The 16,956-nt window shown below is 42.8% G+C and overlaps 1 protein-coding gene across 1 annotated transcript in view; it reads right to left on the reverse strand.

Annotated features, from left to right (window-relative positions):
- Nucleotides 1-9,157: 9,157 nt before the first annotated feature.
- The window catches only part of RCL1 (RNA terminal phosphate cyclase-like 1), a 32,022-nt gene continuing 24,223 nt past the window's right edge, over nucleotides 9,158-16,956 (reverse strand). The window contains exon 9 of the mRNA XM_015407465.1: nucleotides 9,158-9,681. Coding sequence (XP_015262951.1) covers nucleotides 9,531-9,681 — 151 coding nt within the window. The 3' untranslated portion in view covers nucleotides 9,158-9,530. The remainder of the gene's footprint in view (nucleotides 9,682-16,956) is intronic.

A 16,956-nucleotide genomic window follows, 5' to 3' on the forward strand; every position in this document is an offset into this window, starting at 1 on the left:
CCCCCCCGAAATGACCTCTGCTTGTTTTGCAATAGAGAGGATGAGCATTAAACTCAAAGCCAACATTTTTCTTAACTATGCCTAATGGTACAGAGGGTGATGACTTAAGTTGAATTCAAATAGTGTTGATACGGGTGATGTGGAAATCCTCCCTTGGCTCACAAAACTCTTTCATAGGAACACAGGGAGTGCCTTGTTAGAGCAGACAATTGCAAGAGGCATTAATAAATAAACTTGCTCATTGCTGTCAACTTTGGGAGACGAGACTATCATAGCATTTGAAAGATAGGCAAGTTCTGTGTCAGAGCTCACTAGTATGAGAAGCACATTTGAAATCAGGTTTGCATGCTTTTCAGGGCAAACTAATCCATGATTAGTAATTCCTCAGGACTTCCTTTGGTCATATAAAGCTGTTGAAGGTTGGAGACGTACCTTTTAGTGTAACTAAATGGTCATTAGAAGGGAGGGGCTTTATGTTTCTGTAGAGAACAAGTGGGAGAATGGAATTGGTTTTGTCTGGTGAAAATTGTATGCGCACCCACAAGAACACAACACACAAGCTGTTTTTCTCCTGAGAGACAAAAGGCATAGATCACTGTACTTTTTTTACACAGGAGAAAAAAGTAGCTGGGTGTCATTTCAAACAGAAAAGGGCCTGAAAAAGAAAGGACTGAATAGTTCTCCTTCTTACCCTTAAGACCCAGAAGCTGTTTCACCTGATACAATAAAAATTATCACAGAACCACACCCAACACATAGCTCCACCCTGCAGTAAACTGCTTAAAAAGCAGTGTCTAAACTTGACCAGCAAGAGTACAAGAATTGTCTGACGTATTCACCAACTGTGAAGAATAATTAATGAGAACTTTGGTCTAGCTGTTGCACCTGACTGCTTTAGGCTCCTGGATATGTGTTATAAAGGTTTTGAGTAATAGCCATCCAGTGTTATCTACAGATAAAGTGTCCAAAACAAGCACATTTTCAAATATACCTTTTATAATTTGTCCTGTAGCAAAATGGTGCTGCCTCCCACCCCCTTACACAATAACACACCTGGAATGAAGACTGGCGTGATGGGGTACATTTTAATTGTGCATGCATAAGTCTATGCTCATGTTTATGATCTTTTAACTCCCTTCAGTCTGACTGATTGCCACAACACCCCTTTGGCAAAACATGACGCTACAGAGAGTTAAAGTATTGTCTGATATTTTTCACACATCTTTTAGTTATCACCTTAACAACATTAACGTTTGTTTTTAAGTGGGCATTTGGCAACTTTAACGACTGGACTACTCAGTTATCTGTTCTGACAGAAAAACCTTAAAATGGAACAAAGTTAATGAAATGGTTACAGAAGAGGCAACTGTTGTCTCCTGGATTTTACAAACTGCTGCCAAGAAGTAAATTCTAATACTGAGGGATTAAAAATAATAAAATGTATAAACTGAGCAGATAATTTTAAAACACATAGAGTTTCAAGTTTTAAAAAGCTGCTGTTCACATTGGTTGCTGTCACATAGGTTTGCCAACTCTATGTTGGGAAATCCCTGGAGGGTAGGAGGCTGAGCCTGGGGAGAGCAGGGTTTGGGGAGGGAAGGCAAGAAACCTCTGTGGGGTATATTGCCTTAGAGTCCGTCTTCCAAAACAATAATTTTCTCCAGGGAACCTAATCTCTGTAGTTTGGAGATCAGTTGTAATTCCAATGGAACAACCCAATGAGGTAGGTTAGGCTGAGAATCTGTAACTGGCCCAAGATCATCCACTGAGCTAGATCCCAGTCTGAAATTCTAACCACTACACCACACTGGCTTTTGTGGGGTAGCTGTTGTTGAACAGTAGCAACAAGCTGCCAGTCCTGGGTGAATAATTTATTTCATATAGTATCAAATCATATGGTGGTTGCTGCTAGCCCTGGCCCTGACAAGTCTTCCCTCGAAGGCCAAGACAACCCTGGAAAGGGCCCTACCCCATCCTTTGCCTTTTACTGACAGAAACCAAAGCTGGAATGCTTGGCAGTACTGTTATGGTTGACTACATATGGGCACTGAGGGCATTTGTTTGTTAAAGCTGCAGGTGCTGCTTCTATTATTTTGGGGTTTTTTAACCCCCATGATGACAGATAGACAGACAGTCCGTCTTGCTTCATTAGCCCCCTTCACGCAATGGCTCAAAATTCACTTTGTTTTTCATAGTGGGGGAGAGTTCCCTCCCCCCCTCACTTTCAAAGGGGAGGTTTTCAGCTAGTTCTTCGGTGTTTCTCACTTGGACATTAACTCACATTTCAACGATAAATCCGCTTTTGTTTTCTATTAGCTTGGCCACCAAGCGCTTGTTCCGGTGTGCAATTTCTAGTTTCCATTCGGGACGCTCCACAGCGGGACCTTCGGGGCATGGAGTAGCCCCCCTTCGCCAACAGGGTCGCCGGAGGAAGGGCACTCTAGCACCCCATGACTAGGAGCCCCACACGAGGGCTCCAGGGGTGGCGCGGACCATCACGCCCCCTCCCAAGCTCTGGCGGTCATCTCCTGGAGCTCTGGGAGAATGCCAAAACTGGAAGTCCGCCTGTCCATTCTTTTCCTCCACTTCACCTCCAGTGCTGAAGCGAAACTGCATTAGTCATTTTGGATTACCAATGTTGCCTAGGCAATCCAAGATGGCTGCCAAGCTCTCATGAGGAAATCATGTGAGATTTAGGCATTTTTAACTTTTTTAGTTTCTCTCTTTTATTGTTATACAGCATAAGATTTTTTTTGCAAACCTTGGTTCCCCCCCCCCAATTTTCTAAACATATCTTCTTCCCCTGTCCATGGCCCTAATCTGTAGATTTAACCATCTACACCTAGTGCCATGTGCAGTTAGATATGATAATCAAAGTAGTTGACAAACAGAACAAACTCTCTGAATAAAGTTTCTGAACAGTTAGCAAATATTCCATGAGAAAGGGAACAAGAGCACTTTCAGCTTCCAGAATATAAGCCATACATTCAGTGCACTCAGAATTTGTTTAGACATGTATATAATACCCCAGAGCCGTATCAGTTTATTATAGTAGTGATGTAATGTTAAGTAATGAAGTGCATGACTCAGGAATCAAAATATAGCTAAATTATTATGAGAAAAGAGAACAGTCATTTGTGGTATTAAGTACCAGCAAAGGTAAAAGGTATTTGAAGCTGCAGGAAGCCATCCTTGTTTTGCACTGGCAACCTAATGGTTACAGGTCACGTACAAGAATAAAGGGTACTCAAAAGGCTCAAATTGCATCTTTGCCCCTTTTTGCAGGCAATTCAGTGTCTGCCTGAGGCAAGTTTATTTTCAGTTGAAGTCAGTAGAACTACACTGAGGTATACAGAACACATTTCTGTAAACAGTGTTTCTGTACCTTCAAGGCATCCTTTGTTTCACTGCTGTGGCTTGGTGGCTGCAGTTAGCAGCATGCTCTAGGCCTCATTGCCTCTTTCTTTCTTCTTCTGCCATCAAGTCGCAGCTGACATGGCAGCCCCATAGAGGTTTCAAGACAAGAGACTTCAGAGGTGGCTTACCATTGCCTCCCTCTGAAAGAGGCCCTGGCATCATTCCTTGGTGGTCTCCCATCCAAATACTGACCAGCATGAACCCTGCTTAGCTTCCAAGATCCAATGAGATCAGGCTAGCCTGGGCTATCCAGGTCAAGGTCTTGTAGATTTCCTCTTAGTAGTAGCTATTCTGTAGTAAATCTCTTATTTGATCTCCAATAAAGTTGAGATCTCATGTTTATCTTTTTGTGAAGCCAGTTTTAATATACACCAGTGTAACTGATCACAGCAGGTTGCTTTCTGTTAGATGATTTAAAGCTGAAGACAAACAGTAAAGAAATAGAGTTTGACAGAGGCATCATTTACTATGATGCACATGCAGACTTTTCTTTTATCCCTGCGTCACCAGGAGATGACACAGGGATGAGTGGCATATGCCATAGGCCCAGGGTCCCCGGTATGGCTCACATGGCACCCACCAGTTCCTTTTCTGGCACCCAACAAGTGTTTTAAGAAGTGTGCAGGGCCAGGGGGGACTTCTGCCCAGCGTGGTTTCTAATTAGCCAGTGGAGACCTGATTGCCAGGGCAGATTTTTTAAAAGTTGCTTTGGCAAAAGCTGCCTGTACAGCATAAGAATTTCCACTGCATTACTAAAGGCAAGCTGTGCATATGCAAGAAAATATGTTTCAACATGTTCATTTTAAGAGGTCTCCTAATAAGCACAGCTTTTGCCTGAAATGTAGAAGAACCACTATTACAGTTATGCATAAACCTTATTCCCTGGTTATGCATAACCTCAATCCCTGGTGTTTTGTGGCTGTGGCCACCAAATTCCAAAGGTACCCACAGGCTCAATGACGTTGAGGACACCTGCCATAGGCAATTATGCCTATTTCTTAGTATGTGTAACTTTTTCAGACAAACCCTCCATTGTTTGCCTCCAAGTGTCTTGTCATGACAGGAAAAACCCAGGTCAGGAAGGTGATGGAAATCCTAATTGGAAAGGATTTGTAACGACGCTGCATTTTTTTCCTTACTCCATTATAATTCTTGTAACCATCCCATGAATCCTTTGCCACTTAGCATCTTTCATGAAATGTGGCACCCAGAACTGAGCATACTACTCCATATGGAAGTGCTTCCCATACTGGAGAGAACAGTACCACGATTTCTTTGGGGATGTTTCAGTTAATATAGTTTAAACTGGTGCTGGATTTTTTTTTTTACTACAGCATTACGCTAGTTATTCATAGCCGGCTGTTGACTCAAAATTATTCAATTTCCTTAAAAGCCCTTTTGCCCAGCCAGGTTTCCCTTCACACACATGCATTTGGTTTCTATCTTAGAGATCACAATATTGAAAATAATCTTGTCGCTACATGCCTAGTAGCAGCATACTTTTGTTTGGAATTTGTAGTACATCCTTTAAACACATGTAACCTCTCCTGGCTTTGAATACCTCCCCATTCTCAAACATCTGAGAAGCCCTGCAACGAGCTTATGATTAGTGCAGCTTTAATTATTTGTCAACTGGGAATTCAGGAGCCCATTCAATGGCAAAACAGTCATATTTAGAATATCCATGCCTTATGAACTCAGAACCTTGAAGAATTAAAGGATTCAGTCCAGCTGATGTTGCAATGGCTTTAAATCTATCACAGTGCTAAGTATGGAAGATAGCTGCTGAACTAAAGCTTTGTTTATTACAGGGGGGGAAAGTGAAATGACGACTGATGGGTGACTCATACATTTACTGACAGGAAGGCTGCAATCTTGCTTCCCTCTAACTCTGGACAGAGATGACAGTGCATAAAGGCTCCAAAATGAAAGCTAGGAGGCTGAGAATCCTTAATGAGAAAATGCTATCAACTCACACCCACAGTGCCAACTTTAGGAAAAGGGCTAGAGCTTCTCTGCATGCTGCTGCGACCATCAAGAGGACATCCAAGTGCTGTGGTGAGAATTCAAGTACATGGATGTGATTAAATGAGAGAGCTGTACTGGATCTTATATTTCTTCCCTGAATTAAACTATAATTTGTTTGCACCTGTCTAAGCCTACTTAAGAACTCTGCCATCTGACTGCTGCCCAGCAACCTGGGCAAGATTCTGAAGTGGTGCACCACCAACATTACTCATTCAGATATTTATTTTAAAGAACTGATGTTTTCAACATGTAAGAGAATTGTGTGATGCAACTGTTCATGGGACAACGTACCTTCAGCAAATCACCTTTTGTCAGCACTGCAGCAAAAGACTACCACAATGGAGAACACCCATGGCATTATGTTGTACTTGTTTTCAAACAATAAGGAAAGAAAGGGGGGGAAGAAAAACTTAACGCAAAAAATGAATTAAGAACCTGAAAGGTTAAAAGGATACAAATTAGGAGGAGCAATGTTAAAATCAATAAATATATAACATAAGTACAAATAATCAAAAACACATGTATTTATTACAAATTAGTTTAAAACAATTATAGGCCCAAATATAGCCTCAATAAGAACAAATTGTACAATGAGGCTTATAGACTACATCCTTGCCATGTGTCACTTATATTTATCAGAAGTAATCCAACATGATACAATTAATACATTCCTATGTTCATAATTGTACCATTAGATATTATATGCAAATTGATAATGAAAATGTTATTTTTTCCTTTTCAGCATAATTTCCACTTGGTCCTATATTAATATTAGTATTGCAATAATTGTGCCTATGTGCAACATTTATGCTTGACCACTGAGGAAGGCCAGTTGGCCAAAATGCATGTTTTAGGGTCGCATAAAGTCCCAATTATATGATTTGTACAATTTGTAATTGTATTGTACAATTCGTAATTGAGGCTATATTTGGGCCTATAATTGTTTTTAAACTAATTTGTAATAAGTACATGTATTTTCTCCCTCATGGATCACTGCCTTGTCGTGGCGAGGGGGCTTGTGTGGTTTGATGAGGCTGTGGGCTATGCCATGGAGGGCCACCCAAGACGGACAGGCCACAGCAGAGAACCCAGACCAAGCGTGATCCCCTGGAGAAGGAAATGGCAACCCACTCCAGTATTTTTGCCAAGAAAACCCCATGGACAGTATCAAAAGGCTAAAAGATATGACGCCGGAAGATGAGCCCCTCAGGTCGGAAGGTGTCCAATATGCTACTGGGGAAGAGCAGAGAGCAAGTACAAGTAACCCCAGAAAGAGTGAAGCGGCTGGGCCAAAGCCGAAAGGACGCTCAGTTGTGGATGTGTCTGATGGTGAAAGGAAAGTCCGATGCTGCAAAGAACAATAAAATTGAGCAAACTTCAGAGGACGGCGGAAGACAGGAAGGCCTTGTATAATCTGGTCACTGGGGTCGCGAAGAGTCGGACTCGACTGTGCGACTGAACAACAACATCATGTATTTTTGATCATTATAATATTTATGTTGTATATTTATTGATTTTAACATTGGCCCCGATTTGTATCCATTTAACCTTTCAGGTTCTTAACTGCTTGTTTTCAAAACCATTAGAAAGTAATGACTCAAATGCAACAGACCTTGCTACAAATGGGACTCTCATAAAAGTGCAAAAATAATATACCATTGGAAGATGTCAACAGGTACACTGCTTAGTCAGACATAAGATTCAGCTGTAGCCATGCCTTACCAACTTCTGAAGAAAAAGTGGATGGTTTATGCCCTAAACATGCTTACATTCATGCTTTCTCAGCATCCAAAAAGCGCCTGATACTGTCTTTGTTAATAACCCATATTGAGATGACTATCAAGGACAGTAGACATGAATGTGGGACATTCTAAAGGTAAAGGTAAAGGTTCCCTTGCTCGAAAGCCAGTCAAATCCGACTCTAGGGTTGCGGTGCTCATCTCCGTTTCTAAGCCAAAGAGCCAGCGCTGTCCGAAGACGTTTCCGTGGTCATGTGGCCGGCATGACTAAACACCAAGGCGCACGGAACGCTGTTACCTTCGCACCGAAGTGGTCCCTATTTATCTACTTGCAATTTCTTGCTTTTAAACTGCTAGGTTGGCAGGAGCTGGAACTAGAGACAGGAGCTCACCCCGTCTTGCGGCACCCGGGTTTCGAACTGCCGAACTACTGACCTTCCACAGCCTGAAGTTCAGCGTCTTAACCACTTGAGCTGCAGACATTCTACATCTACAGCAAAGAGGTCATTGTACATATGTGGAGTAAAAAATCTATATCAAGAGAATTACCAGGTTCAACCCACTTTGAAGACCTGTTCAAAAGTCGACATAATAAAACTCACGTCCAGCAATCTTTTGAAGACTACTTGATTTACCATACAAAGTAGCATCCATTTTCTGTACTCCAAGCCAAAAAAAAGATGAACATATTAAGATTAATCATTTCCAGTATCCCCACCCATAAGCAGACACAATCCTGTACTTCTACAGAGGAGGAAAAAATAGACAAAAGGATGTTCTCTTAGCATTCTTCCAGCTTTTGTGAAAACTATTATTAAACCTTTCCAAGAACTTCACAGGCAAAACTGTTAGAGAGCTTCCTAAACCCCACCTAAGAATCTACAGCAGAAGGGTGTGTTCCATTCAGAAGGAGGCTCTCTAACAGTTTTGCCTGTGAAGGTCTTTGAAAAGGGAGAGAAAGGTTTAATAATAATTAAGTTTTCACAGAGGCAGGAAGAATGCTAAACCCCACCTAAGAATCTACAGCAGAAGAAGGGTGTGTTCCATTCAGAAGGAAGCTCTCTGTTTTGCCTGTGAAGTTCTTTGGAAAATACCGGTTGGGAAATCACAGCGATTCCTGAAAAAGAGGAAACTGAAACAGGAGCACATCTGTGGCTACCTGTCAGTCGCTGGATTCTTCATGAATGGATTTTGATCACTATACAGCTGAGGCATGTTGAAGTATTACTTCCCAGAATTTATTGTTAGTGAGAATTCATTTTCAAGAAGATTGTGTACAATTTAACAGAGAGAGTAACCACAGTGTATTAGAAAACTGGATTGTAAAGATGGATTTGATACATGCATAACAATTTATTACTGTTGAGGATTTCAGTTGGAAAATAAGTTATATAGTTGAAAGATCCTCATATATGTGGAGAAAATTTGGGAAATTTGAATTGTTAATGTAATATATGTATTGGATACATGCATAACTTTTGGCAGAATACATTAAGGTTTTACTCATCATGGTGAGTGTTGTTCTTTTAAAGTTAGTACAGTGACAGATGACCATTTGAAGCTACCAAATGCACAAGATCTTGCTCATAGGGAAAAAGAGTGGTTAAAGTTTTATTCTCCAGTCCAATAATAATAACATGTCTTCCAAGCAAGCAGGTCCAGGACTGCAGCCTTCCCTGAGTAAGATTATATCACAAGCTTCCTACACAAGAAAAACAGTATCAGATTGCTAGATTAACGCTTATGTTGTATGAGAAGGAGAAGGAGATTGGATTTATAACCCGCTCTTCACTTTGGAGTCTCAGAGTGGCTTACAAACTCCTTTCCCTTCTCCTCCCCACAACAGACACCCTGTGAGGTAGACAGGGCTAAGAGAGCTCTTTTGAGAACTGCTCTTGTCAGAACTATGGCTTGCCCAAGGTCCTCCAGCAGCTGCAAGTGGAGGAGTGGGGAATCACCCAGTTCTCCCAGATTAGAGTCCGCACACTTAACCACTACACCAAACTGGCTTAGTCTGCACAAGTTATACAGCTAAGCATAATAACTTGTAAGGAGGTTCTACTAAGTTAATTTGGCCAAATGTCTGCATCAGAGCTCAACTCTATAATGCTTTTACATGATCTTTAAGAAGGATTATTTAGATACAACACAGCAACTAGTGCTTTGCAAAAATGGCAGAAATAAAACACACACACTAACAAAAGCAGTTTGTAAGTTTTTTCAATGCAAACTAAAATTGCATGAAGGTTTCATAACAGAACAATACCATCTGTGTAACAGATAAGGTGAATTCAATTTTATATGTACAAGCATGGGTTCATGTTTTGTTAGTCTTCAGGCTCTTTATCATTTTATTGTCTTGCTCAGATTGGAAAATCCAGTGCCAACACAGGTCATTAAGACTTTTTCACCACCTTTACGCTCTTCATCAGATGGTTTCATTTCAATTTTAAACATAACCTGGAAATAGCTTCTCAAATGTCGCAGAAACTCAATTCTAGAAGAAAAAGGCGAAAATAAGTGTAGGCATAAGTATCTAAATAAGTACCTATAGTTCATTTGGACCACAGCTGGGCTCTAATAGGAGCCACCATTCACTAAAACAAAATCAACCTGATTATATATGGAAATTTAATCTTCTGCTTTGCCAAACTGACATATGGAAAAATAACAACTCCTCACAAAAGGTCACAATTACAAAACATTGTTTAGAGAAGTAAGGGCTGCAAAACATTTACAGACAAACATCTGAAGGATTACTTCAAAATCCAAGTGGAATCCTGCACTACAAATCCAATATGCCTGTTGAATAGATCTGTTTTTATTGACACACAACATGGAGAAATTTAATGGTACTGAAAGAAAAACTAATGCTAATACTTTACCACAAAAGTTATGTAGCAGAGTCAAAAAGTGGGTGTTTTTCTAATGGCACCATCTTAGTAGGAACTACCACTGGAAGGCCACATACCAAGGCTGCCCACAGCTGTAGACAAGCCCAGTGAGCCACAGGTGGATACACCAGATCTTCCCTGGAAACCACCCAATGTGATGAACAACTCTAGGATGCCCAGATGACACACCACATGATTTCGTGAAGATGAGACAAGGTCCCAGCACACCATAACTTGCCCATCACAGCAGCTGCTCTATTACTTTGTTTGCTTCATCCCCCCCCCCCATGGAACAGAGATCTCCAGGAATTATATATACAAATTGCCATTTATTTTATCCTCATTTGTAATTTATTTATTTATTATTTCTATTTTTAATCCCGCCCCTCCCCGCGAACGGGCTCAGGGCGGCTAACAGACAAGGGCACCATGTGCCAAGTATAAAACATTAAAACACTTTATAAAAACAGCCATTTTATCAAAATTAAAGTGCTCAGTGACGTTAATATTAATCATTTAGCCAAATCAGTCAAGTCAAGATGGTGATCAGTAGATGTTACTCAAGCCCGAATCGGCAGTACCACTCCATCAGAATACTGTAACTCGATCTTATAGTGGGGCCATCGATCTTATAATGGGCCATCCCAATGCCCCATGTTCCCATGAGGTAGTTGGTGGTGGTGGTGGCTCCTAATTAAAAGCCTGGTGGAAGAGCTCCGTCTTGCAGGCCCTGCGGAACTGTCAAAGGTCCCGCAGGGCCCTGATCTCCTCTGGGAGCTCGTTCCACCAAGTAGGAGTCGCCACTGAAAAGGCCCTGGCCCTGGTTGCCACAAGCCTGGCCTCCCTGGGGCCTGGAATCACCAGCCAATGTTGAGCCCCCGACCGTAGTGCTCTCTGGGGTATCAATGGGGAAAGGCGGTCCCCTCAGGTATGTCGGACCCTGGCCATATAGGGCTTTAAAGGTAAGTACCAGCACTTTGAAGCAAACTCAGAAAGCTATAGGCAGCCAGTGCAGCGCTTCCAGTACAGGTCGGATGTGCTCCCATCTAGGGAGACCCATCAGAAGCCTGGCCGCAGCATTCTGCACTAACTGCAGCTTCCGAATTTGCGACAAAGGCAGCCCCATATAGACAATGTTACAGTAGTCTAATCTTGAGGTGACCATCACCTGGATCACTGTAGCCAGGTTGTCGCGGTTGCGGTAGGGGACCAACTGCCGAATCAGCCGAAGATGATAAAAGGCTGACCCGGCAGTGGCTGCCACCTGGGCCTCCATAGTTAAGGAGGGATCCAGGAGCACACCCAAACTCCTAACCTCCGACGCAGGCACCAAAGGCACCCCATCGAAGGTCGGGAGAGGGAGCCCTGCCCCCCGACTGCTCCGACTCAGGCACAGGACCTCCGTCTTCGCTGGGTTTAGCTTCAGCCGGCTCAGTCTAAGCCAAGCAGCCACGGCTTGCAAAGCCCGGTTCAGATCAAATAGGGCAAATTGGAAACCGACCGATAGTTGGCCAATTCAGCCGGATTCAATGATGGTTTCTTAAGAAGGGGGCGGACCATCGCAAAACATTCTCTAATAAACAGCTAGTTTGTTCTTTCTCCAAAGTAGCTCTCTGTTAAGACTGACTGTAAGTAGACTTGTAAGTAGACCTGGAGAGCCAGTGTTTTGGAAAAACAAACAGTGTAGTCTGTTCTGAGATCTTTATTAACAGTTGTATCTTTCACACTCCTCACACTCAAAAGAACAGGATAGTGATTCCCTGCTGCTATACAATTTATAACAGGTACATGAAAATAGACAGAAGTAACTAGTTAGATTACAGCAAAATTATTGGTGGTGAGAGATGAACATGCTTAATGTTCCCCACATACGGTGTTTACTGCTTCCCCAAGTTTGTTTGTTTAATTTTCATCCTGTGCTTCCTCACATTTAGTCTTTCTACAAGGGCATTTGAGCCTACTGAACTGAGACCCTTTTCTACCTCCATAAATTGCCCTCCACCAACACCTCAGCCCAGTGAAGTGGTGATCCATGAGCATCTTGCGAAATGGAGGAAAAAAGTATTATTCCCATTCTTGTTGGAAGGAAGAAGATAAGAGGACCTGTTCAGATTGACCCAAAAGCTGTTGTTTATCGCAGTCCCATATGAGGTCTTAGAGAGTTTGTCTTCTGGCAGCAGTGGATTAATTCTAGAACCAGTAATGCAACCTGCTGCTCCAAGATTACAGCAGCTTCTCTTATGGAGCAAAACCCCCACTATTGAGTGCATCCTGCTTGTCACAGTAACTGCTATGATCTTCTGAGACAATTATACAACCTCTGACCATGTACCATCATTCTGGAGTGCTAAATTGCACATAAATGTTCACGCAAGAGGTATGCTTACTCGTGCACATGAGTAGTCAAGCATGCAGGTAAAACTTCCAAATTATAATAGCACACAGAGTTCCAAGCACTCATGACACCCACTCCAGCATCTCACAACTCCCCTGCAGGATGTGTCCCACTCTACAATCTGAGAAGCTAGACGTCACTAAGATCTGCTTGCAGACATCTTTTATTTTAATTTTTAGAAGCTTTGAATGAAACCTAGTCATATCTTTGGCCTAATACCTGGAGAGCTTGTGAAAGAATACCAAGCAGCATGATCACACAATTAGCATTCTCATGGTGCTGACAGTTAAAAATCTGGCAGCCACACTTATCAAAAGCAATTACATGTTGCTGGATGATTTAATCAGGCATCACTCTACCATCTGGATGGAGCTTTATATATTCTCTTGCTGTCCCCACACCTACACAGGCTACGAATATCCTTCCTTCTCTCCCCCCCCCCCACTACACAAAACTACTGAAGAGATGACAAGGACAGACAGGATAACAAACCAGTTTTGCTAGTCCACAGGTCTGTCTTCGTATCTCAGTAGCCTTTGAAACTTATCCAGAAACGTCAGTGGGTCCAAACTGCAGCAGCCAGGCTACTGTCAGGGTTGAGATTTAGGGATCATATCACCCTTGAGTTGAAAAATCTCCACTGGATGTCTTTGGTTCCTGGCAAAATTTTAAGTGTTGGTTCTTCTCCTAAATGGTTTGGGACCAAGAGACTTGAAGGATTGCTTTCTCCCTTACAGTTCAGCCCACCAGCTAAGATCTTCCTCACAAGTTCTGCTCTCTGTATACCTGCCTGCAATGGGGAGGCAGGAGGCAATCAGAGATAGGACTTCTTCAGTGGTGGCACCTAATATGTCAATGCCCATTCAACTGAGGCTTGCCTGGCACCTGCGTTACTCTCTTTTAGGCATCAGGCCAAAACATTTTTTTATCCAGGCTATTAAAGGGCTGATCTTCTACAATTGTTTTGACAGTCTCCTTCTAGCCTGAGAACTTTACAAGACGCTCTGAAATCTGTTTTGTTTACTTTATCCCCAGCTTTCCTCCCCAATGGGGACCTGAAGGGTCTTACAACATTCTCCTCTCCTCCATTTTATCCTCAAAATAGACCTGTGAGGCAGGTTCAGCTGACTGGTCCAAGGTCACCTAGCAAGCTATAATAGCACAGCGGGGATTTGAATTGAGGTATTCCAGATCCAGTCTAACAACTACACCACACTGACTCTCTGTAGGCTTTTTAAATGCTCTGGCTAGGGGTTTTATGCTGGGTTCTTATTTTGTGCTAAATAAATCAATATCTCCCACGCAGCCTTGCAGGAACAAAGCACCACACCCAACTTTTTTATCACCATCTTCTTCTTTTCCTTTGCTTGCTGGTGAGAGAGGTGTGCATGGGGGGACAGAATGAGGTGAGAAATGGTGCCATGATTCATGGTATGTGGGGCAGGGGGAGATACTGTGGTGGGAGAAGAGCAGGTTGGGTAAGGAAAAGGGCAGCAGACAAATGTATGCTGTTGCTCCATCTGGCTCTTCTCCCAGCCAAAGTGATGCTGGTAACTATATCAACCCACCAGGCTATAAAATCCTGCTGCTAAATGGCAGATCCATCAAAGGAAAAACAGCAGCCCCCCCCCCCCAATTTAACCCTGGGTGAGGAGGCTGACTTGGCATGTATCAATGAGACTTGGCTAGAGGAGGGGTTAACATCTCTCAATTGTGCCCTCTAGGGTACTCAGAGGTACATCAGCAAAAGTCTGGTGGGTACAGAAGGGGTGTTGCTGTAGTCTATAAGAATTCTATCCCCATAGCATGGTGCCCTGTCCAGGATGTTACCCGTTTTGAGGCTGTGTGCCTAAAGTTGGGACTGGGATTCTGTTAGTGTACCACCCACCTTGCTGTCTAACAGCCTCCCTGCCTGAGCTGACAGAGCTTCCCTCGGGTGGGGAGTATTGAGGACCCCTAGGCTGGTTGTCCTGGGGGACTTCAACATTCATACCGAGGCTGTCTTGTCAGGGGTGGTTCAGGATTTCATGGCCTCCATGACAACGAAAGGCCTGTCTCAGGTAATAACTGGTCCTACACATTGTGCAGGTCTCATTTTTTATCAAGTATTTTGTTCTGAGCAGGAGAAATATAATCTGAGGGTGGAAGAACTGGTGATGGTTCCTTTGTCATAGACAGATGGCTATCTGCTGGGGTTTAAACTTATATGGATACCAAGATTCTGCAGGGGTTCCAAGCATTAAGGTGACTCACCCCTGGAGCCAGATGGACACAAATTGCACCCTTCAAGCAGATAAGCAGTCTAAAGAAGTACCTCTCCTTATACCCCTGCTGTGTGTTTTCTGGGACCTCTGGTCAGCCACTGTAGCCAGTTGCAGCTGAAAAAAGCCCTGAAAAAAGCCAGGAGGTTCTCCAAAAGAAACAAAGATCTTGCCCACAGCTATGAAACTGTGATGCTGGAAGAAGGAGAAGCTATTTACTGTTGTCAGCTTTCTCTGACAGGCCCTGTCTAGGAAAGCCAGAACCTTAAAACCGCAGCAGTGTTAGGACACTGGAAACCAAGAGTGTGTTAATAAGCTGGAACAGCAGAACTGATGAGAAACTCTTAGCAGACAGTAGAGGGCAGTGAAGAATACATAGATCAAACTGTGGCTGATCTCTCCCAAAAATAAAAACGGGGGGGGGGGGGGAGGGGGGGGGGGGGCTTTAATATGTTCCATAATACAAAACAGCTTATTTTGACCACTCTTTTGTCTTCTTAAGGGGGCTAGTTTCTCTAAGTATCTATACATCACATGGCAGCAAACTTAATTTCATCATCAAAGGTGTGCTAGACAAGGAACTGCAATCAATGCTGGCTCTGTGGTCTGAATGAGACACCTACTTGCTGGCATGTATTTGTATCATGCACACATTACATTTTGAGGCAGTTGGAGTTTGTTATACTAAATGAGATGGACTTTGAATCTGTAGGACAACAATTTCTAAAGGAAGAATTTGCCCAAGATCATAGACACTGGGTGGGTGGGCTATTAGTCAGCTTCTCGATTAGGCAAGCCACTATGGGCATAAGAGGTCTGTCTTTCAGTTCCTTTTATATTTGCATAACAATAGGCAAACACAGAGAACACGGCCTGACATGTTCCTTTGTCTTGGCAGCCACCACACAAATTGGGAGCTCTATTTTGTGCATGCCAAACAACAAGAAGAAAAAATCCAGTTGCAGCCACGGTTATAAAGACTGATTACATGCATGAAGAACTGGCTTTCAAAAATTCAAACAACAGACATTGCCCCCCCCCCCCCAAATGTTACAATGATTAAAAATGGGAGACTCTCAGTACTGGGTCAAAGGTCACTCCTGGGTGAGGGATGTCATTTTTTATGACAATGTTTTCATTATTACAATCAAATGCTAGGAACATGTAAAATATTATCTGCATTCAGATGTCTTAACCATGGTTAACTAAAACATGCATAAAATTGGCTTGTTGCTGGGTATGCCTTGCTCCTCCCTCTTCACTTGGAAAAATGATGGTAAAAATTAATTCTAGTTATCTGTAATAACCAGTTGTTAACTGTGATTCTCCATGCAAGACGGGAGGACCAAGGTGTATGAGTAAGCTCAGCAAACGTGGTCTACCGGTTAGAGCATTAGACTGGGATCCCCACTCCACCATGGACTATCACTGGGTGACCTTGGGCCGGTCACACTCTTTTGTTCTAGCCTACCTCACAAAGCAGTTGTGAGGGAAAAAAATGGAAGAGGAGACAATGATGTTGTAAGCTGCTTTCTGTTTGCACTGGGGTGAAAAGCTGGGTATAAATATTCAGGTAAGTAAAATGCACTTTTTTCTTGATTTTGGTTATATGTGAATGCCAGCTATTCAAGCATGTTAACCTTCTGAACAACATGCTTCTTACTGCATTATGTGCTGCTATATTTGAAACTTGAGAGGAAAAATCACTTTAAAAAGCTGTTGGGGAAAAGCTATCTGGCATTATTTTATTTATTTATTTATCCACATTTACAGCCCACCCTTCCTAGAAGCGGGCTCAGGGCGGGTAACAACATCATTTATACAATTTTTTTTTGTTCAAATAACATTAAAATTTAAAACATCTTCATAAGTATTAAAATGGTGGCCACAGCTAATAACAACAACAAACAAAATTCCCCTGGTTGTGGGGAGGTTCCTGGCAATAGCCAGTAGTTGTTAACAGAGTGACAACCACCTCAGGGAGGCCATATATGGACGTCTGCTGCCTCAGCCAAAGGCCTGGTGGGACAGCTCCATCTTGCAGGCCCTGCGGAATTGAAGTAAATCCCGCAGGGCCCTGATCTCAATGGGGACCATGTTCCACCAGGCAGGGACCAGGGCGGAAAAAGCCCTGGCCCTGGTCGAGGCAAGACAGACGTCTTTTGGGCCAGGGACTACCAGGAGGTGTTGACCCTTAGAGCATAATGCTCTGTGGGGCATAT

The sequence above is a fragment of the Gekko japonicus genome, unplaced genomic scaffold (genome assembly GCF_001447785.1).
Source record: "Gekko japonicus isolate JY-2015 unplaced genomic scaffold, Gekko_japonicus_V1.1 scaffold667, whole genome shotgun sequence".
In the NCBI taxonomy this organism is placed as follows: Eukaryota; Metazoa; Chordata; class Lepidosauria; order Squamata; family Gekkonidae; genus Gekko; species Gekko japonicus.